Raw genomic sequence first — 22,301 nt, 5'->3', positions numbered from 1 at the left:
CTGATGCTCTGACCGTGCCTCTCCCGTTACTGTTGCAGCACACGTGGAAAACGAGGAGCAGTACACACAGGCGCTGGAGAAGTTCGGGGGCAACTGCGTGTGCAGAGATGACCCGGACCTGGGGAGCGCGTTCCTCAAGTTCTCAGTGTTTACAAAGGAGCTGACGGCGCTGTTCAAAAACCTGGTGAGTGTCATGAGCGTGTGCGGTGAACAGGTGGTGCGGGAAGTGCCGGCCGACGCTCCGGCCAGGAAGGGGGCTCCATAGATGGTAATTGAGGTTTGCCTGATGAATGAGGAATATGTTTCCTACCTGCAGTACCTAAAAGAATTATATTTTCTATGTACGTTAGGTCACTTTGGAATAATTTTAGAATTGCAATTTTTACTCTAGTGAGACTTTTTTAAAATTTTACTCGATGTTTTACAGGTGCACAGCTCAGGCTCAAAATGGATAAATGCATTCATCTTCTTAAGGGGCTCTGAGTTCAATTTTCAGTAGTTTCTTAACTGGGCAGAGTAAGCCTGTTTCTGGTGATTAAAGTAGGTATTTAAACTTCCAGGATTTAATAGATGTGTTTCAAACTCATCTTACACAGCAAGGTAACCTTTAATCAAAGCCCAGAAATGACCGTGAATATTTAAAGGCCATTCATGCTCCCAAATGCAGAACCTAAGAAAAAAACTCACTTTTTAAAGCAAACGGAAGTATGGACTGAGTAGTTCCTGCCTGTGGTAGGAGCTGGGTAAAACGGGGTGAATGGGCTCTTTCTTGTGCTTGGCAGCCCTGTGTCACCCCCGTTATGGGAGCTGAATTCTGAAGAAGTAAGTGGGCAGCCTGAGAGGGAGGGGGTGTGACCCTTTGGGCGGTTTCTTCCATGAGGGGAATGTACTCGGGGATGGTCCCGGCATCTCTTTCCTGTTTTTCTCTCCTTAGCTTCTCCCAGAGGTCATGGACAACCAGACCAGGTCAAGAACTCAATAATGCTTTCTGTGTAGGTCACAAACAACAGCGTCTTTTCCGTTTGTCCTGTCAGCAAGCTCATAACAAGTGAGAAACGAGCTCCTCATTCTTGCAGTGGTGATGGTGGCTGGTTTGGACATCTGGCCTTGGAAGGGCGGAGACAAGGGACCACAGCGTGGGGGTTAATAACCAGGAGAGGAGAGGACCAGATCATTACGGCTCTCTCGGTCTCTCTCTGTGTCCTCTCTCGTGAAATGTTTCAGTTGGAAATGGTAAGAGTAAGAAGCCGTTGCTGTGCTGAAGTTCTTTACTCGGGTTAATCTGGAGCCTCTTGGGGCTGTTGTCATGTTTGTCTCCCATTTGTCAGGTGACAGGCTGATGGCACGCAGACCATACCTGGAGCCCGGCGCCCCCCTTCCAGCCCCACTCCCTCCCCGGGCACCGGCACTTGGCTTGTTAGGGCCTCACCGCTGAGTCACAGGGGAACTTTTCTTTCCTTCCCCCACCCCCCCAACTGGAGAAACTGCATGGTCGCTGGGGAGTTCTCTTTAGACACTGACATGCGGGAGGTCTTCTAGTGTAAAACCAGCCTGCGGACTAATCCCCCAAGCCCCTAATCCCCCAGCCCCTCGGGAGGTAAGCCCCTTTCTGTCTCACTGAGCTGCCAGCCAGCTGCCACATGCCTCCCTCTTAAATATGAATGAACTGCCCCCAGAATCAAAGAGACCAAAATAAACAGAAGGAAGATCTGAGGGGGGAACAGACAATGCACAGAACAGAAGATAACTTTAAAGAAGCTGCATTTAATTCCTCAAAAGAAATCGGAAGGGAGAGTGGGATACAGCTTGTCATTAAAGAGGGGGAGACGGTTAATGTAGGAAAATGTGACATTGGAAATCCTACAAGAAGGGATAGAGTAAGCCAAGTCTCTCAAAAATAGATCAAAAGGACCAACCAAGGCCAACAAGTAGGGGAGCAGTTAAAGGATGGGTCGGGGATTCATCCTCAAGGTCCATTGTCCAACTGACAGGCGTTTTACAATAAGAGACTAGGAGAGAGAAGAGGACAACCAAGTGAAGCTGAGTGTGAGCTCAACCGAGTGTAAGACAGTTCCTGAAACTAGATGGAAGGGCCCAGGGCAGTGAGGGAAAGGACCTGCCCACCCCAAGGCATCCCCTCCGAAGTGGTGAGAGACCTTAAATGCCTTCAGAAAGCATCACCATGGCACTGGCTGTCTCAACAGTAACCCTGCTGCTGCTGCTGCTGCTGTGTCACTTCAGTCGTGTCCAACTCTGTGCGACCCCATAGACGGCAGCCCACCAGGCTCCCCCGTCCCTGGGATTCTCCAGGCAAGAGCACTGGAGTGGGTTGCCATTTCCTTCTCCAATGCATGAAAGTGAAAAGTGAAGGTGAAGTCGCTCAGTCGTGTCTGACTCTTCGCGACCCCATGGACTGCAGCCTACCAGGCTCCTCCATCCATGGGATTTTCTAGGCAAGAGTACTGGAGTGGGGTGCCATCGCCTTCTCCGCAACAGTAACCCTGGAAACTGTGAAAGGTCTGGAACGTTGCTGCTAAAATCCTGGGGAACATAGTCTAACCTAGAATGAGACCCAGCACCTGAGCGTGAAAGTGGACTTAAAAGAGACGTTTCAGGCATGCAAAGCTCCCAAGCGTCATTTCTCTGAAACTCCTAGAGGTTGTGCTTGAGCACCGTGAAGAGGGAAGCCAAAAAAGAGGAAGATGTGTGAGTCAGGGACCAGGATCCAACCAGAAAAAAAAGCAGTAAAAGGGGTCCCACGAGGACGGAGAAGGGAAAAGTCAGTGCCGCGACTGAGCAGGCGGCGTGGAGGCAGGAAAGGGAGGCCAGGGGCCAGGGTCTGTCCCCCACCCCAAGCAGCCAGCCCTGGGTCTTCTTTCAGCTGATCTCCACTCAGGTTTTCTCAGCTGTGAGATGGAGATGATGACGCCATGCCTGGTTTTGTTAGGAGCACAGCCAGTTGCTTTTGCACATCTTAGCTTATTTCATCCTTGTAACAATCCCATAAGGTGAGTCAGTATTGTCCCCACTTTGAAGGTTAGGTAACTGAGGCCCTCCTGGTTTAAAGAGCTCATCTTCCTCCCGGCGGCTTGCAGTCCTTGCCAGCCTTTGGACGTGCACCTCCAGGTGTAGACGAGCCCACCTGCATCGATCCATATGGTGGATCCTACGTGAAGTAGCTTGTCCTCAGCTTTAACATGAGCAGCCGTGCAGCTAGACAAAAGCAGCCCCTTCATTTCTTGATTTTCTGCAAAACTAAAAGCAGAGCAGGGCCTGGACATTGTGACGCATACGCTGCCACGTGCGGCCACTACCCCATGGTTCTGCCACCCAGGGCACATCAGAATCCCCGCCAGGGACAGTTAAGAATCACATCTGGGTCTTAAAATCCCAATCCCATGCCCTTTCCTCTTGGTATTTAAAGGAATTTAGGCCCCTTGTCACCTCCTTGGGAGGAAAAAGGGACAGAACAAAAGGGAAGGCAATGCAGGGAAAAATGTGGCATAAAGACAAGCCCCTGGGTTGTATTGCTGCAGCCGTGAGGCGCCTGACACCGCAGCTGCCTCATCCTGAAACAGGGGTGAGAAAACCACCCTGCCTCACCTGGCCAGCATCAGGATAACAGGGATCAGTGGGAACAGCTGTTGGTAAATTAGAAACCCAGCACACAGGTGTCATGTCTGTGTTACTGTGGTCAGGTAACTTATTACAGGGCTTCCCTGGTGGCTCAGACGGTAAAGAACCTGTCTACAATGCAGGAGACATGGGTTCGATCCCTGGGTCAGGAAGATCCCCTGGAGAAGGGAATGGCAACCCACTCCAGCATTCTTGCCTGGAGAATTCCATGTACCGAGGAGCCTGATGGGCTATAGCCCATGGGGTTGCCAAAGAGTCAGACACGACTGAGTGACTAAGCAAAAGCAATTTACTACAGCTCAGACAGCAGTAGCTCTGAGTCCAGGTGCATAACTGTCATTTTGGTTTTTACTTTTTACTATCCTGTTTCCAAGCAGATATCTTATTTGTGTGCAAATTCGCGTTCCCAGGCCAGGTGCCCCTGTCAGGGTTGGTGCTGCAGGTCTGTGGCCTTAGGGATGCCAAGGGGCCTCTAAGAAGCTATCACTGAGAGTGAGCTGCTTATAGGAGAATTCTCCTTTTTTGGTATTTTGTATACCATTCTTACTCCTATTTTGGTCAAATCTGTTCTATCTCTTGTTTTAAAAGCCTGGCTTTTGCTTTTCTCTCAGGCATTCAAAAACCATTTCAATTCCACATGGCCAAGACCTTCAGTTTTACCTCCTCGTCCAGAAAGAATAATTACCACCTACCTGCTCTTCAGGATGAAAGAATGTTTATAAAGCAGTTAGAACATCTCCCAGAGAAAAGCTAACTTAATAGAGAGGGATGATTTTGTTACTAATGGGTGAGATTCTCACCTTCAGAGAGGCTATGAATTCTCTCTGCAGTAATTCAGGAGAAAGCAAAAAGCAAGGTTGCCCCCAGAAATGTAACAGGTGTGAAGTCAGGCTGGTGATAAAGTCAGCGCAGTTTCCTGTGTTCCTCGAAAGGTTTTTCAGGGCTGCTTCAGTGTTACAAGGGTGCCTTCTGAATGCATTTGACTCAGTTCTAATCGGATGGATGAACCTAGGGCCTATTCTACACAGTGAAGTCAGTCAGAAAGAGAAAGACAAATACTGTTTATTAATGCATATATATGGAATCTAGAAAGAGGGTACTGACGAGCCTGTTTGCAGGGCAGAGGTGGAAACGCAGACATAGAGAAGAGACTTGCGAGCACCAGAGGGTGGAAGGAGAGGGTGGGATGAATTGAGAGAGTAGCATTGAAACATATACATTACCATGTGTAAAATTAGAGAGCTGCTGGAAATTTGCTGTATGGCGCAGGTGGCTCAAGTCCAGTGCTCAGTGACAAGCCAGGGGGTGGGCTGGGCTGGGAGGTGGGAGGGAGGTTCAAGAGGGAGGGTGCATAGGTATACGAATGACTGATTTCATGCTGGTGTTTGGCAGAAGCCAGGGCTTCCCTGGTGGCTCAGTGGTAAAGAATCCGCCTGCAATGCGGAGACCTGGGTTTGATCCCTGGGTCGGGAAGATCCCCTGGAGGAGGGCACGGAAGCTCACTCACTCCAGTCCTCTTTCCAGGAGAATCTCATGGACTGAGGGGCCTGGCAGGCTACAGTCCATAAGGTTGCAGAGAGTCGGACATGGTTGACTGAGCAAAAGCCAACACGATATTGTAAAGCAGTGTTCCTCCAATTAAAAATAATTTTTAAAATAAGTGGCCTTTTAGTGAGGGGCTGCGTGAAAGGACAGATTTCCTGAAAGTTCAGTTGCAGGTATGTCGTGTCCAGCTCTGTTTTCAGAGAAAGGCTCATGAAACACATACCCTCAGATCATAAACCTGCCCCAGGTGATAGCATGGCCCAGGAAGGAGCTCCAGGGTGAGAGCTGACAGCGGCCCAGGGGTTGAGGAATTTCACTTCACTCACATGGAAAGAGGAACCTAAAGTCCCACTGACCAACGTGTACGGAAGTTAAAAAAAAAATTTTTTTTTAATACACGATTGGAATTAGAAGACGTAAATAGCAACAGAGCAAAGAGCTAGTAAGGTTGTTGGGAAGAGTGTGGCTTTGTCCCTGTGATGCAGGCAAGGCCCGACAGGGAGGCCTGAGGCAGTAGATGCTGATTCTCCACAATAACAAAGCTCATCGCGTTTTGCTCAATGTGGAGCTCACTTAAGCAGAGGCCCTCAGCCTCAATGATCCCGTAAACTTTCTCCTGTTTTCGTGTCTACTGAAAATGTCTTACATTCTTTCTCTTCTTAAAGCATTTTTAAAAATTGCAATAGAGTTAATTTACAGCGTTGTGTTAGTTTCAGTGTGTAGCAGAGTGATCCAGTTACAGACGTATATTCTTTTTCAGATTCTTCTCCTTTGTAGGTTATTATAAGACTCTGACTATAGTTCCCTGTACAGCCTGTTGTTCCTGTGTTTTATCTGTAGTGTGTGTGTGTTAATTCCAAACTCCAAATGTGCCCCTGTCCCCGCTGTCTCCTCTGATAACCGTAAGTTTGCTTTCTATGTCTGTTTTCCATTTGTTTTCAAATGCCCTACAGTATTTATTCAGCGGAGGCATTGATCGTAATTTCATCTTTAGAGGAGGAAGGTTTACCGTTGTCTCAGTTCAGTTCAGTCGCTCAGTCATGTCCGACGCTTTGTGACCCCATGGACTGCAGCATTCCCTGTCCACATCCCCAACTCTGTAATTTACTTAAACTCATGTCCATTGAGTCAGTGATGCCATCCAACCATCTCATCCTCTGTTGTCCCCTTCTCTTCCCGCCTTCAATCTCTCCCAGCGTCAGGGTCTTTTCCAGTGAGTCAGTTCTTCATATCAGGTGGCCAAAGGATTGGAGTTTCAGCTTCAGCATCAGTCCTTCCAATGAATATTCAGGACTGATCCCCTTTAGAATAGACTGGTTTGATCTCCTTGCAGTCCAAGGGACTCTCAAGAGTCTTCTCCAACACCACAGTTCAAAAGCATCAATTCTTCGGTGCTCAGCTTTCTTTACAGTCCACCTCTCACATCCATACATGACTATTGGAAAAACCATAGCTTTGATTAGACAGACCTTTGTTGGCAAAGTAATGTACAGTTGTCTAGGGCATAAATTAAGGAGCTGTGCTGAACTCTAGAGAAACCCCCCCAGTGCCTGGTACCTGCTGTGTAGGAGTAACTGCCCTTAGACTGGTGTCAGACTGTCAGATTTCCATTTTCAAGGTCTGTTTTTTTTTTTTAATATCCTGACACTGTTTGCCGTGCTAATTGCTGGTCTCCACCTCTCTTAGTGCCTGCTTCCCCAGCACTGTGAGCTGGAGAACGCCATTACCAGCTGCTTAGGTTGTACACAGAGTAGGAGTCTGTGATGTCTGAATGGGAGGGCTTGAAGGCTGGGGCTTTCCTAGGGGAACAGAGTTCTGGATGGACCTACTGACAGTCATGTTGGACACCTGGAAACCTCTGCTGTGAATGATTTTTGTCTGGCCTGATACATGCTTGGAAATTCTCTTCACTGAAGAAGACCCTTGAGAGTGCCTTGGACAGCAAGGAGATCAAACCAGCCAATCCTGAAGGAAATCAGCCCTGAATATTCACTGGAAGGAAACTGATGCTGAAGCTGAAGCTTCAATGCTTTGGCCACCTGATGCGAAGAGCTGACTTGTTGGAAAAGACCCTGGTTGATGGGAAAGATTGAAGACAGAAGAAAAGGGCAAGAGAGGATGAGATGGTTGGATGGCATCACCGACTCAATGGACATGAGTTTGAGCAGACTCCGGGAGATGGGGAAGGACAGGGAAGCCTGGCGTGCTGCAGTCCGTGGTATTGTAGAGTTGGACACAACTGAATGACTGAACAAGAACACGACAAGACTTCAGCACTGCAAGCTGTTTCCTACACTTACAGATTCCTGACCCAAATGAGAGCATGTCCTTAGTCGGACCAAAACAACAAAAGCAGTAGGGCCTCTTACTGTCAGAGCCTGTGTTTGGTTGCAGCACAGACACTACTGTGTACGCGTTGTACTTCGATTCTTTTTTTTTTTTTTTCAGAAAGGCAGGGCCACTTCATTGTAACTCCTATGGTACACTGACTCCTCAAGGTCAGAGAGGGTGGGAAAAGCCCTGGAGGGGCGGGCCCAGGAGGAGAGCTCAGCTGAGAAGAGTGAGCGAGTGCCTGTTGAGGGCACCCAGTTCCCCGGGCAGGAAGCACTCACTGCTCCCATCAGGGCTACTTTTAATAGGATGCTGTGTGGGCCGGCCCAGCCCTGTACGAATGCCGCAGAGGCCTGCGGTGCGACCTCAGAAGGTGTCGAGGTGACTCTCACAGCCTCGGGTGCTTGGGTCCTCGGTAGAGGTGGGTGGGGGTTCTAGGGGCTATCCCAGGGTCCATCCACGTCCAGGCCCTTCGCCAAGTTCATGAACACATCCTTTACCTTAAAAGTGAAAGTGTTCGTCGCTCAGTGTGTCCTACCCTTTGTGACCCCTTGGACTGTAGACTGCCAGGCTCCTCTGACCATGGGATTTTCCAGGCCAAACATACTGGAGCAGGTTGCCATTTCTTTTTCCAGGGAATCTTCCTGACCCAGGGATCAAACCCCTGTCTCCTGCATTGCAGGCAGATTTTTTACCCCTGGAGCTACCAGGGAAGCCCTCCTTTAAACCTAAAATTTGACAAGCTACATCAGTACTTGTAAATTCTGGTTTACAAAGCTCTTGGACATCATTTGTTTCATTTGCCATCCCCAGAGCCTCGTCTTGCCCTCAGAGAGCCCTAGCCTTGCACTCAAGTGGAGTCAACTGGAGCTACTTAGAAACGCAGGACCCCACCCCCAACCCCCAGGCCCTTGTCTGCTAGGCCTGCCGAACTCCATTTTCCCAGGGCACAAATCAGCCCATTCTAGTCTGAGAAGCATCACCTGAGAGCCGAAATTCTCAAAGTATGGTCCGTGGACCAGCAGCAGCAGCATCTGCAACTAGTTAAAAGACACAGGCCCCACATACACCTGCTGAATTGTGGTTCTCGAGCTTCACCCAGTGACAGCACCTGAATAGCTGCTAGAACACTCTCTGCTGGGCACCGTCTCCCAGAGTTCACCCTCCATTCGCATTTATCAGTCCTGGTGACACTGAGCTTGGTGTCGGAACCAGCTGTGCTAAGGACAGCCCAGTGGACCACTTCCCATCTTCCCCCGGGGAGACTGAGGCCGGGATACCAGAGTGTACACTCGGCTGTGTGTCCACCCTCAAGTTCTCAGAGCTGATGCGTTGGAAAAGGTGCTTTCGTTTTTGGTGATGGCTTAACTCAGCAGTTTTAACGTCACGTGGGTCTTAGAAGACACTGTGGATTGATGAGTCCTGGGCTTTTCTGTGCCGGCCCCCGCGCCTCTCAGAGTTGACCACATGGCTGTAGGTGGGCTGCAGTGGGTCTTTTCATCATCTGCTCCCCAGTGGAAGAGGGTCGCTGTTTTCTCTGCACTTAAAACCTGAAAGATCAAAGCGGAGTGACTGCCAGAGACGCAGCGCTAAAGGCAGAAACCGGGTCAGCTGTCTCCCCTCTTTCTTGTGTGAAAGTTGCCAGTGTTTTTGGCAGCTGCCTGGTTTTGATCTTTCAGTTTGCGTTAAACACTCAGGAACTGCGTGGGCTCCCCATCTCCCTTTTTAATTAAACAAACCATCAGAGTGACTCTGCTGCCAAGAACCAGGCCTGGGTGCGTGTGTTCATGAGGGCCCCATGTGAGAGAGCACGCAAGACACTGTGTGGTGTGTGCACGTGTGTGCATGCGTGGTGGGCTTTCGGCAGTGTTTTCACCAGCCCCTGGGGAGAAATCTCCAAAAATGAAAGTGGCCTAGGTGGTTTTCCTTTGTCAGGTTTTCCTGTGTGTCTCTGAGGAACTGCTCTATGGACTGGAAATAGGGAACCCCGACGTAGACGGCACATCGTGGAGGGTGGGCACCTCCAGGGGGAGCAGGTGTTCGGCCTTCCAACCCAGGAATGGAACCCAGATGTCCTGCATCACAGGCGGATTCGTTACCGTCTGAGCTACCAAGGAAGGAGGCCCTTTGTAAGATCTGTAGCAGCTCCCAGATTGGGAAGAACTCAGAAACTTGTGGATAAGCCAGGTGATGGAAAACTGTTTCACAGGAATGGGAGGGAGCCACTGATGCAACAACACTGATGGCTCTCAAAGCAAGGATGAAAAAAGCCGGCAGAAAGCAGTGCACGGTGTAGGATTTCACGTATGTGAAGCCCTGGAAAATGCAGGTTACTCTGTGAAGACAGAAGCAGATCAGCTGTTGCCTGGAGACTGGAGATGGAGGAATGAGCAGCTGGGAGGTAGGGATTGCAGAAAGGCCCCGGGGGTGACGGTGCATTCACTATCTGGATTTGGGCAGTGGTTTTCTGGGTGCATGTACCCATCATAATGCCCACACTAATGTGGCAGATTATTGTACTGAGACATCAGTTACACCTCAGAGCTGCTTAACGTTTTCTTGAGGTTGCTCATGTAAAGCACTGCTGTCCACCAGAACCGTGTGTCGATGGACATGGTCTGCATCTGCTCTATCCAGTATCAGAAGCCACTCACCACCCGTGGCTCTTGTGCACCTGAAACATGCTAGCACAGCTGAGGAACTCAGTTTCTAACTTGATTCAGTTTTAAGCCACTTCACTTTGGATGGGCCTGTGTAGCTAGTGTCTTTTGTAATGGACTGCACAGGTGTAAAGCCTTTCCTACTACTGTAACACACCCTGCAGCGCACACACATGCATGCACACACACACACACTCTCTCTCTCCCTCTCTCCCTGCCCCGGGTCTCAGGCTCCAGCTCCTGGAGAAGACTTCGCAGCTCCAGGCGGGTGCAGCCTGTTTCCTCCGTGCATGTCCTTGGCTCATGCCAAAGCCTCTGCTAGGAATGCCTTTGTTCGAAGCAGTGAGATCTGAGGTCTTTGAGCTCTCCGCCCTCCCACACAGAGGTGTGCACGTGTGAACAGGTTTTTGCCCTTCTTGAAGTCTTGACTTTACCTCCTTAACTCTGTGATTTCCAGTAGTCATGTATGGATGTGAGAGTTGGACTAAAAAGAAAGATGAGCACCAAAGAATTGATGCTTTTGAACTGTGGTGTTGGAGAGGACTCTTGAGAGTCCCTTGAACTGCAAGGAGATCCAACCAGTCCATCCTAAAGGAAGTCAGTCCTGAATATCCATTGGAAGGACTGATGTTGAAGCTGAAGCTCCAATCCTTTGGCCACCTGGTGCAAAGAACTGACTCATTGGAAAAGACCCTGATACCGGGAAAGATAGAAGGCAGGAGGAGAAGGGGATGACAGAGAATGAGATGGTTGGATGGCATCACCAACTCAATGGACATGAGTTTGAGTAAACCCCGGGAATTGGTGATGGACAGGGAGGCCTGGTGTGCTGCAATCCATATGGTCGCAAAGAGTCAGACACGACTGAGCAACTGAACTGAACTGAACTGAACTCTGTGATTGAGCAGCATTTGCTCAAGTTAAAAAGGAAACAAAACCCTGCAGATCCCAGTGTTGTCATTTCAGTCTCTGCTTTCATAGATTAGGCATATTAAAATAAGCTTACATGACACAGCTGCATTTCAGGTAAGGCACTTTAGCCATGTTTTATATATGGCCTTTTAAGGAAACACTGATTGTCCGTGAAGAGTTGGCCACTATGAAGGGTTTTTGAGGAGAGCCCTTAAAAGACCTATTCTTTTCTAGACTCAAAAGCCAAGAAGATTCTGCCCAGCAGCTTTTGTCCTGAGTCTTCTTGTTGTTTGTTGTTCAGCTGCTAAGTCATTTGGACTCTTTGCAACCCCATGACCTGCAGCACGCCAGGCTTACCTGTCCTTCACCATCTCCTGGAGCTTGCTCAGACTCATGGCCATAGAGTTGATGATGCCATCCAACCATCTCATCCTCTGTCATCCCTTTCTCCTCCTGCCCTCAGTCTTGCCCAGCATCAGGTTCTTTTCCAGTGAGTCAGTTCTTTGCATCAGGTGGCCAAAGTATTGGAGTTTCAGCTTCAGCATCAGTCCTTCCAGGGGGTATTCAGGATTGATCTCCTTTAGGATGGACTGGTTGGATCTCCTTGCAGTCCAAGGGTCTTCTCTTTGCTGCTCCTGAGAATAGTGCGCTGAGATGTGAGAATACTTTCTAGCTTCAGGCTTCTGGACGGATCTCCAGGGCAGTGCAGGTGTACTCGCTGCCCGAGTTGGGAAGGGGAATGCTTGCGGGGTCCTGGGGGTCAGGCTGGGACCAGGGGCGGAGCTTTGCCTGGCTCAGCAGCTGCTGGTGACCAGTGATGAGCTGAAGGAGCAGCTGAGACCTTGCCCCTATGTCAGGGGAAGTGTTGGGGCGGGAGTGGATTTTAGAGTATGAAAGTGGCAAAGCTAGGGTCGAGGAATTTTGAGACCAAAACATAATAATTAGGAAGAAGCCATGTGGAAAGATGGCTGCTGTCTGGCTGTATTCCCCCACTGCCCCCATCTCCTTATCTGTCTCTGCTGATCAGCTGTGACATTACCGAGGTCGCCCTTGGTCTCTGATAGCCTGTCTGCCTGTCTCTCCATGACTGACTCATTCTTCTCCTTCTGAGATTACAGACATTTGATCACTTATCAATTATTCTTGTCAAGACATATCCAAGTGAACCCAGGAAAAGGGAAGACAGAGAAGGGGAGGACTGTTAAAGATTGCCTGTGTGCTCTCGGTGTTGGATCCGTACTTACTAGCAGCGATTAAGAGTCATAATTTGTACTCAGATCGAGCTTGGTGTTTCAGAAAAGCCGTTTTACTTGTTAAAACTAAGTCAGAAAAGTCAGAGGATAAGAGAAAGCCCAGTGCTTGCTCGGTGCTAAGGAAAATATTCGCGTTGGGTCGCCCAGGGGTAGTTTTAATTCTTCCCATAGATCATAACGGTTGCGTTGCTGGTAAGTTGAGGCTGGAGCCATTGAGCACGACGTATGTGCAGTGAGCCCTTGGCTGTGGTTTTCACCTCTCGTGGCCGGAATGGGGATGGTTTGTTCAGCTGTGGGCCTGAGACTGTGGGACAGCTCTGGTACAGGCTGTCCGAGGGAGGCCCGGAGCTGGTCCTTCCTGTCCCAGACAGGACACCTGGGCTCCGCACACGGTTCAGGGCTCAGGCAGAGACCTGGACCAGTCATTTCCTGGACGCTCACGCTGAGTCATTGTGTGTTGTTCAGGTTGCGTATGAGAGCAGGTAGATGCAAAGGGCAGGCAGAGGCTGGGGCCGGGAGTGCGGGGGGGGTGCTTTGCTTGTTGCAGCTCTGCATATGTTCATAACAGTTTCTTCTTTAAAAAAGGAAAAGCAGCTTTATGAGCTGTATTGTATATCATAAAATTCACCCATCCCATTTCTACAAGTCAGAGATTTCTAGTAGCTTTACCAAGTGTGCAGCCGTGACCTCGAATCAATCTGGGGACATTTCCTCACCCCCGCCCCCCCACTGTAAGGTCCTTCCCGTCCCCTCATAGTTAATCCCCATTTCCACCCCCAGCCCCAGGCAACTACTGATCTACTTTCCATCTCTTTTGTAGTAATTTTGCTAATTATGTTCTAATTAGAGAAGTAATAGCTTCTTATTTTAGATCACTTAAGTAACCCCAGAAAGAGAAGTGGCTGGAAGGAGGGCCGGAACCCCCTTGGTGGGATCCTCTCCGGACTGCTCTTTCTAGCTCTTACCTTCCGCTGCCCCCTCCTCCCACCTGGCTGAGGTGCTTCCCTTCTGCTCGGGTCCTGTGCCGCGATGCCCTCCACCCGCTCCCACAGCAGAGTCCTCCCCGTCTTTGAAGGTCCGTCCCATGTAATCCCCCGTCAGCAAAAGATTTCCCTGGTGTTCAAACTGAAAGCGATTCTCTCTTCTGAGCAATTCCGTGGTGTTCTATTTATGGCTCATAGGGTTTCCGTGTGGCACATACATGCTTCATCTTCCTTACTAAACGGTGAGTCATGAGGACCGAGCTTCTGTCTAATGCGTCTTTGTCGCCCAAGCCCTCTCACCTGCTCCATCTCCCATTGCTCCCTGAGTGCCCCGTGTGCCGCCTCCATCACTGTCGTCACGGCTGTGATGGCTGTTGCGTGTCACGCCCACCTTGTCCCCAGTGTCCAGCGTGAAAGCGGGCCCTGTGTTTGCATGTTCTTAGCTTTTTACTCTAATGTTTAATTCTTGGATGCTGAAGCCAAGTTTACCTCTTCTCACCTAATACCTGTCCTCACTACCTGACTTCTTATTTCAATTAAAAAAATAATAAGAAATAATAATAAAGTCTTTTTTTTTTTTTTTTGGCCACACCACACAGCTTGTGAGATTTTAGTTCCCTGACCAGGGGTTGAACCCAGGCCCTCTGCAGTGGTAGCGCGGAGTCCTAACCACTGGACTGCCAGGGAACTCCTGGTAACAGTCCTAAAATAGACAAGTAAACAAATTCTGGGTACTGTTCTTCTTCCCTGCTCTGCAGAACCTTGTTTTTCTCTCGTTCATGCATGCACTCACACGTAATGCACCTCGTAGAAACACACCAGAGTTCTTCCTAGAAACAGAAGTTTTAATCAGCAGGCACCTTATTCTTTTTTTCCCCCAACCCACCGTGTATCTGTTTGTTCCAGTATCTTTAGTTCTGCCTCCTGCCCTAAGCGGCTCTGATGCCCCCTCCTCAGGCCATTCCTGCTGCTCCTGGTCTTACACTGGCCTCGTCCAGGCAGCACTCAGGACTGACCTGTCCAACTCCAGCCAGGACTCTGCAGTCCAGTGGACAAAGGGACAGAGTTGAGGCTTAGGAACTGGAACAGTCACGTTTTTTCCAAGCCCAAGTCAGCCCACCTGACTGCTCAGAACCACTAGTATCTGTACAGAGTCCAGCATGTTGCATGTCGTGTGTCTTACACTTTCGTTTAATTCTTGGTGTCTACATATTTATGAAGACTCTTGAGAGTCCCTTTGACTGCAAGGAGATCAAACCAGTCAACCCTAAAAAAATCAACCCTGAATGTTCATTGGAAGGACTGATGCTGAAGCTGAAACTCCAATCCTTTGGGCACCTGATTTGAGGAGCTGACTCATTGGAAAAGACCCTGATGCTGGGAAAGATTGAAGGCAGGAGGAAGAGAGCAGCAGAGGCTGAGATGGTTGGATGGCATCACTGACTTGATGGACGTGAGTTTGAGTAGGCTCCAGGAGTTGATGATGGACAGGCAAGCCTGGTGTGCTGCAGTCCATGGGGTCGCAAAGAGTTGGACACGGCTTAACGACTGAACAACAACAACATATTTATTCTTCCTCTGAAATGGCAAACATTGATTTGTTCATTTGTAGCCAGCTTTCTGCTGTCTGTAAAATAGGTGCTCAATAAATACATGGTGAATGAGTTAACAAATTCCCACATTCATAATGTGATGTTTAAAGCTATTAATGTATCTCTAGATTCTGTCTCTTATTGTTGTTCAGTTCACTCACTCAGTCATGTCCGGCTCTTTGTCACCCCATGGACCGCAGCACGCCAGGCTTCCATGCCCTTCATCTCCCAGAGCTTGTTCAAACTCATGTCCATTGAGGCAGTGATGCCATCCAACCATGTTATCCTCTGTTGTCTCCTCCTGCCTTCAGTCTTTCCCAGCATCAGGGCCTTTTCCAATGAGTCAGTCAGCTCTTCACATCAGCTGGCCAAAGTATTGGAGCTTCAGTAACAGTCCTTCCAATGAATATTCAGGGTTGATTTCCTTTAGGATTGACTGGTTGGCTCTCCTTGCAGTCCAAGGGACTCTCAAAACTCTTCTCCAACACCACAGTTCAAAAGCATCAATTCTTTAGTGTTCAGCCTTCTTTATGGTCCAACTCTCACATCCATACATGACTACTGGGAAAACCATAGCCTTGACTAGATGGACCTTTGTCGGCAAAGTGATGACTCTGCTTTTTAATATGCTGTCTAGGTTTGTCATAGATTTTCTTCAAAAGAGCAAGCATCTTTTAATTTTTTCATGGCTGCAGTCACCATCTGCAGTGATTTTGGAGCCCAAGAAAATTAAGTCTGTCACTGTTTTCATTATTTACCCATCTATTTGCAATGAAGTGATGAGACCAGGTGCCAGGATCTTAGTTTTTTGAATGTTGAGTTTTAAGCCAGCTTTTTCACTCACCTCTTTCACCTTTATCAAGAGGCTCTTTAGTTCCTCTTTGCTTTCTGCTGTAAGGGTGGTGTCATCTGCATATCTGAGGTTATTGATATTTCTCCCGGCAATCTTGATTCCAGCTTGTGCTTCAACCAGCCCGACATTTTGCTTGATGTACTCTGCATATAAGTTAAATAAGCAGGGCCACAATATACAGCCTTGACGTACTCCTTTCCCAATTTTGAACCAGTCCATTGTGTCCTTGACTTGCATACAGGTTTCTCAGGCGGCAGGTAAGGTGGTTTGGTATTCCCATCTCTTTAAGAATTTTCCACAATTTGTTTTTCCTACGCTAAAGTCAAAGGCTTTAGTGTAGTCAGTGAAGCAGAAGTAGATAAGTGCAATGGAGAACAGAAAAGCTTGAAGCCGCCCCTTAGGATTTGTGGCATGCGTGAGCTTGATAAGACGAATGCAGGGTGGAACCTGTTAAGTCCCTTAAGATATTTTTAAAAATGAAAATTCTGGGTATTTCCTCGGTGGTCCAGTGGTTAAGAATCTGCCTTCCAATGCAGGGGACAGTGGTTCAATCCCTGGTCTGGGAACTAAGATCCCACATGCCACAGGGCAACTAAATCCAAGTGCCACAACTAAATCCTGACATAGCCAAAAATAATAATTTTTTTTTAAAAAGAATATATTGGAGGATTAGTGTGGGGGTGGGCATTGCTTCTTGCTGAGCAGTTGGGATGTTAATGAAAATGATGGCAGCTGAGTCATCCTCATGGATGGGCAGGTTTTGGGCATCAGGGGCACAGGGAAGACCGTGAGCTCAGGATGGAGCATGTCATCCATGAACTTAGACTCCGGGGAGCAGGAAATGAGAAAGACGTCTGTTCAGCTAGACATGGGAATGAAATGTGGCAAATGAGGTTGGACTATGAGGGTTGAGATGCAGAAATAGGTTTGGTTTTTATCAGGGACACATCAGAGAAACCAGACAGCTGCAAGGAAGGGGTTGGGGTGGGAGGGGGAAGTGATGCCTCAAGTCCAGAAAAGGGGCAGGGAAGTGAGAAGGCAGAGGGAGCATGTGGACGGGTAGCAGCTGGAGAGGCCAGAGCCCCAGGAGGCAGGCTGAGTGCTGAGCTGGCGGGTGGAGACGTGGGACACGTGTGGGGAAACCCAGGCGTGAGTCACCTGCATGGCCTCACCTTAGACTCAGGTTTTCAGTATTTAAATCCGAACTCTCCAGGCTGATCCTGGCAAGTCATTGCTGAGGGCGTTGTGCCTCTGCTGGTGCGTGCCTAGTCGAGCTGTGGAAGCCTCAGACAGCAATTACCCCAGAAGGCATTTCGGAGATTACAGTCATGACTTGACCATTTATCTAGCAGGGGAGGTGGCTGGTGCAGGCATGGTTACACACCTTGCTAGTAGTAGTTTTCAGGCAAATTTCTTCCTCCGTTTTGAAAGTTTGTGTGCTGAATAGTGCATGGAAGTCAGATCCCACATGGCTGTAAAAGTTGTGATGGTGGTTGGCCTTCCAGCCCAAGGTAATTCTACTAAAAGTGAAATTTTCCTTTGTCGGGTTGTAAGAAGGAAGGGTCTTACACAAGGCTTCTCTCTCCGTTGACGGTCCCATAGTTTCGGTGCAGGTCTCTGAAGTGACACAGGCACGTGCCACAGCGGGCTGCGTGGCAGCTGTGCTGACTTGGGGAGCACGTGCGGGGGAAGGTGAGGACGGAGAGCCTCAGCTTTCTTTTCCCTGGGGCGGGACTCTCATCAGGTTGAGAACCCAGGGACTCTGAGCCTTGAGCTTTCTTGCTCACTGAAGCTTGGTGTCTTCAAGTTGGCTCACAGCTGAGTGGCCGGCGGGGTCAGGCCCCAAGTGTTTCAGGAGGCTTTGGTTCTTGATTTAATCCATAGTGACAACTTGCTAAGGCACCATTTCTTGCCTTCTTGCTTCAGGGGGAAGAACAGGGGACCTCGAGACCACTTGTCCCTCCTTTTCTCGCTTACCTGCTTTCTCCAGCCGCCCCCCACCCCCTCGGTACTGTTCCCTCTCACTCTTTCACACACGTTCTCTTTTAGTTTCCTTTGTTGGGGGCCGTGCTGTGGAGACTGGGGGTGCTGTGGACCCCCAGAACTGACCAGAGCCACAGCCCCAGGCCATGGATGGAGCTGTGAGAGGAGGAAGTGTTGGTGGGTTCCCGTTCCTGGATCTTTAAAGTGCTTCTGTCGTTGATTTTTTCCTTCATTGTAATGGTTATCTTTCCACAGACTTCATAGCCCAGTAATAGGTTAATATTTTGTGAAATATAAACAGATATAGACGTTTCACTGTTAGGTTTTCATTCATGAGATGACATCGTTACAGAGAATGTTAAGGATGATGGGGTTTTAGGGAAAGTTTATTACCACGTGTTCTCTTAACCTCCTTACTGTCCTTGCTTTAGATTAAAAAGGAAATAAGAATATTTTTCTGTTGTTTTTTTTTGTCTTTTAGATTCAGAACATGAACAACATAATCTCCTTCCCTCTGGACAGTTTGCTGAAGGGGGACCTGAAAGGAGTGAAAGGGGTACGACCTGCGGAGGCCTGTCTGGGGCTGGCGGTCCAAGGACAGCATCGTGGTCTTGCTGGCCCGTCCGGGCAGATACCCCTCAGGCCTTCCTGAAATGGCAGGACAGCTCCGTGCCACCTCGGGCTCCCTTGACTGGCCGCCTTGGCACCACCATTCACCCCTAACAGTGGTGACCCGTGGCTTTCTCACTTGTCCCGCTGGTGCTTGAGATGTGGGAGGGAAAGCGACAGAAAACTATGAACAGCTATGGGCTCGGCTGGCGGAGCAGGGAAGCCTGTGTGCAGTCCGGTTTTCCAGCTAGTCTGGCCCTGACTGGTCCCTGTAACAGGCCCCTTGCAGGGACGTGGTCTCCCCACTGGGAGATCAGCACCAGCAAGGCCTGAGCCACCTTCATTTTTCTATCCTGCAAAGGGCACCCATTGTTGAGGCCTCATCAGCCTCCCACAAACCCTCAAGTCGTGATCTGTGTCCTGAGCACGTGTGTGTAGGGCTCGAGTGCCGTGTGGGGTGCTGAGCAGAAAGTCACTCATGCATATCTCTGGCACAGACAGGTGTGTGATACAAAAGGGAGACGACCATGTCCCAGTCCTTAGGAGGCTGAGCTCTCTGATCCCCAGCAGCCTCCGCAAGGCCAACCTGGCCGACCCGGGGTCTCTGCAGAGGCAGACCGTGCATGGAGAGCTGTTGGGACAGGGAGTCTGGCCGGGTGAGCCGTTAGGAGTGAAGACACTGAGGAACGTTACTCATCGTCCCCTGGGGCCCCGAAGAACTTGTCAGGGGAGGTAGGCAGTAAAACAAGAGGGTGGAGTGCACGGGGCAAGTCGTGCTCCGGGGCCTGCAAGTCCGGCCTGTCTGCAGCAGCCAGACGCAGTCCTGCCCTGTGGCCTGAGCTGGTGGGAGTAGAGGTGAAGCTGATGGGGTGGACTGGCCCCCTTCCTGCAAGCTCTAGGTGCCAGGCTGTGGAGCTTGGGCCTTGTCAGAAGGCTGGAGAAGAGCCAGAAAGAATTAGAGATCCCCTCAACAAAATGGTTTTCTCTTCCAAAAGAGCCCTGTTAAAGGGAGCATACATAGGTGGCAACAACTTGATGGAATTTTTGGTGGCTCAGTACATTTTTAAGTCAGGTTTCATCAGAGAATGTGAATCAGAATTGATCCCCTCGTAGCTCACATGGTAGAGAATCCGCCCGCAATGCGGGAGACCCAGGTTCGATTCCTGGGTCAGGAAGATCACTCTGGAGAAGGAAATGGCGACCCACTCCAGTATTCTTGCCTGGAAAATCCCATGGACAAAGGAGCCTGGCGGGCTACACGGTCCATGGGGTCACAAGAGTCCAGCACAACTGAACGCCTAAACCATCAGGTCACAGGGGACAGTAAATGGCTTTTATATTCTTGTTTTGGGGCCCACATCCGGGGTTGTGTTGAGATTCCTGTATTAATAAAAAAAAAAAAAAGCCAGAGTCCTTTTATTTCAGAGGGATAAATATTTGCAGATTAAATGTTATGTCTGTCTGGGTTTAATTTCAGAATGATTCTAGGGCAGAGGGCACGGTCTAGGTGAAACAAGACATGCTGAGTTGATAACTCATTGTAACTAGCCGACTGGCACATTATACAATTCCCTCTTCTTTCTGTGTGCATTTTGTATATTCTATAATAAAGATTTCTTAGAAAAGAAATGCCACCACTAGTCTAATTAAAAAGCCTGTACTTAGAGCTTAGGCTCTTTATTTTTCATGGGATCACATATGTCATTTATTAGAGAAATTAATACTCCTTTCAGGGCTAGTCTTGGGAGACGTTAAGTTTATCTTGCCCAGAAGTTCATGATTAGTCCAGTTTAATTTATGCCTCTCTGTTTACAGGATTTGAAGAAGCCTTTTGATAAAGCTTGGAAGGACTATGAAACAAAAATGTGAGTGTTTTCGTTTTAAAAAAATAAGCGTGGGTGACTTGAGGCTTTAAGATGGCTCTTTTATTGCTTAAAGGTATTGTCTGAATGAACCTTAATCCAGGAAAGAATTCACCCAGAACTGTGTTGCCCTGTTCTGCTGTGATTCTAGATATTTCCTTCCATGCCAGGTGTCTGCCTTCCTGATGTTAACCTCTTCAGACAGGCTTTTTCTTGTCCCTCCTCTTCTGTCTGTCCTATGACCGCCTGATTGTTGTTTTCAGGAATGTTAATTGACTGCCGCTGGTTGACTTTAGGCAGCTGTTGTAACATTTCTGATCACAGTTTCTCGATTCCTGGAGTGGAAAGGATCGAGCTAGCTAGAACTGGGTGAGCAATGGTGGTGATAATAGTTTCAGTTATTTTAAATACCTGAGAAGTAGAAAACATGTTTTAATGCCTCATGTTTACTTTGTAATGGCTGTGCATTGGGTAATAGAGTTTTCTCAGTGGAAATAGTAACTTTTATATGAAGCCATCTGGGAAGGTGGGAAGTGTTCAGAAGAAAGCCTTTTCAGATATCTCGGTTGTTGGTCAGTCGCTAAGTCAGGTCCGACTCTTGGTGACCCCATGGACTGCAGCACACCAGGCTCCCCAGTCGTTCACTATCTCCTGGAATTTGCTCAGATTCACATCCATTGAGTTGGTGATACCATCTAGTCATCTCATCCTCTGCTGCTCCATTCTCCTTTTGCCTAAATTAATCTTTCCCAACATCAGGGTCTTTTCCAATGAATCAATCTTTGCCAAACAGGTGGCCAAAGTGTTGGAGCTTCAGCATCAGTCCTTCCAGTGAACATTCAGGGTTGATTTCCTTTAGGATTGACTGGTTTGATCTCCTTGCAGTCCAAGGGATTCTCAAGAATTTTCTCCAGCCCTACAGTTTGAAAGCATCGATTCTTCGGTGCTCAGCCTTCCTTATGGTCCAACTCTCACATCCATACATGACTATCAGAAAAACCATAGCTTTGACTATACGGACATTTGTCAGCAAAATGATGTCTCTGCTTTTTAATACGCCATCTAGGTTTGTCATAGTTTTCCTTCCAAGGAGCAAATGTCTTGTAATATCATGACTTGCAGTCACTGTCAGCAGTGATTTTGGAGCTTAAGAAAATAAAATCTGTCACTGCTTCCACCCTTTCCCCTTCTAGTCCATGAAGTGATGGGACTGGATGCCATGATCTTAGTTTCTTGAATGTTGAATTTCAGGCCAGCTTTTTCACTCTCCTTTTTCATCCTCATAAAGAGACTCCTTAGTGCCTCTTCATTTTCAGCTATAAAGGTGGTATCATCTGTCTATCTTAGGTTGTTGGTATTTCTCCTGGCAATCAGATGGAGCTACATGTAGGTAATTGGGTTTGTTTGTTTTTACCAGCCCCAGGCATCTGTTCAGAGGTGGAGGATCACAAAGCTCACACCAAGCAATACCAAATCGTTGGTGCTCATCCTGTCCTAGAAATCTAAAGTTCTATACTCCAGATTCTGGAGTTTTTCTAATGGCGCACATTCACATATTAACACAGATTATTAAACCAGAATACTTTGAAGGTTGGCTCAACCCAGAGAGGCTCCAAACTCACTATGCTTGGGCTGTTAGCGTCCTGCATCCATGTGCCAATTCAGTTCAGTAAATAAGAAGGGGATCCAAATTCCTGCTTTATAGATGGGACACCAGGCCTCAGGATTTGCTCTGGTCAGTCACAAGAGACAGTTGAGCCAAGGGCAGGACGTGGGTTTGCCCACTTCCATTCAGCTGCTGTCGCTGCCAGACTCACGGCCCTTAGAGAAAATGCTTCTGTGCATTTCTGAACCCGGAATGTGAGGGGGTCTCTGAGGAGGATTGCTGGAAATGGTTTGAAAGAAGAATGAGATCAAATTCTATAAAATCAAGACACACATAGATATGGTGAGGACTCACAAAATCCCAGAATTAGAGGACAAATGAGCACCACCCTTTAAAACTCAGAGTAATTGTGGTGCTGGAGAAGGCTCTTGAGAGTCCCTTGGACTCCAAGGAGATCAAACCAGTCAATCTTAAAT

General features: G+C 48.6%; 1 protein-coding gene across 4 annotated transcripts in view; it reads left to right on the top strand.

The window, feature by feature from the left end:
- Nucleotides 1-22,301, top strand: part of ASAP2 (ArfGAP with SH3 domain, ankyrin repeat and PH domain 2) — a 158,276-nt gene that overhangs the window by 65,190 nt on the left and 70,785 nt on the right. For all 4 annotated transcript variants that reach the window (XM_027556112.1, XM_027556113.1, XM_027556116.1 and 1 more), the window contains exons 3-5: nt 39-184; nt 18,230-18,304; nt 20,173-20,222. In XM_027556112.1, coding sequence (XP_027411913.1) covers nt 39-184; nt 18,230-18,304; nt 20,173-20,222 — 271 coding nt within the window. The remainder of the gene's footprint in view (nt 1-38; nt 185-18,229; nt 18,305-20,172; nt 20,223-22,301) is intronic.

Source organism: Bos indicus x Bos taurus, chromosome 11, assembly GCF_003369695.1.
Source record: "Bos indicus x Bos taurus breed Angus x Brahman F1 hybrid chromosome 11, Bos_hybrid_MaternalHap_v2.0, whole genome shotgun sequence".
Taxonomy (NCBI): domain Eukaryota; kingdom Metazoa; phylum Chordata; class Mammalia; order Artiodactyla; family Bovidae; genus Bos; species Bos indicus x Bos taurus.
This window is presented reverse-complemented; position numbering and strand designations above follow the sequence as displayed.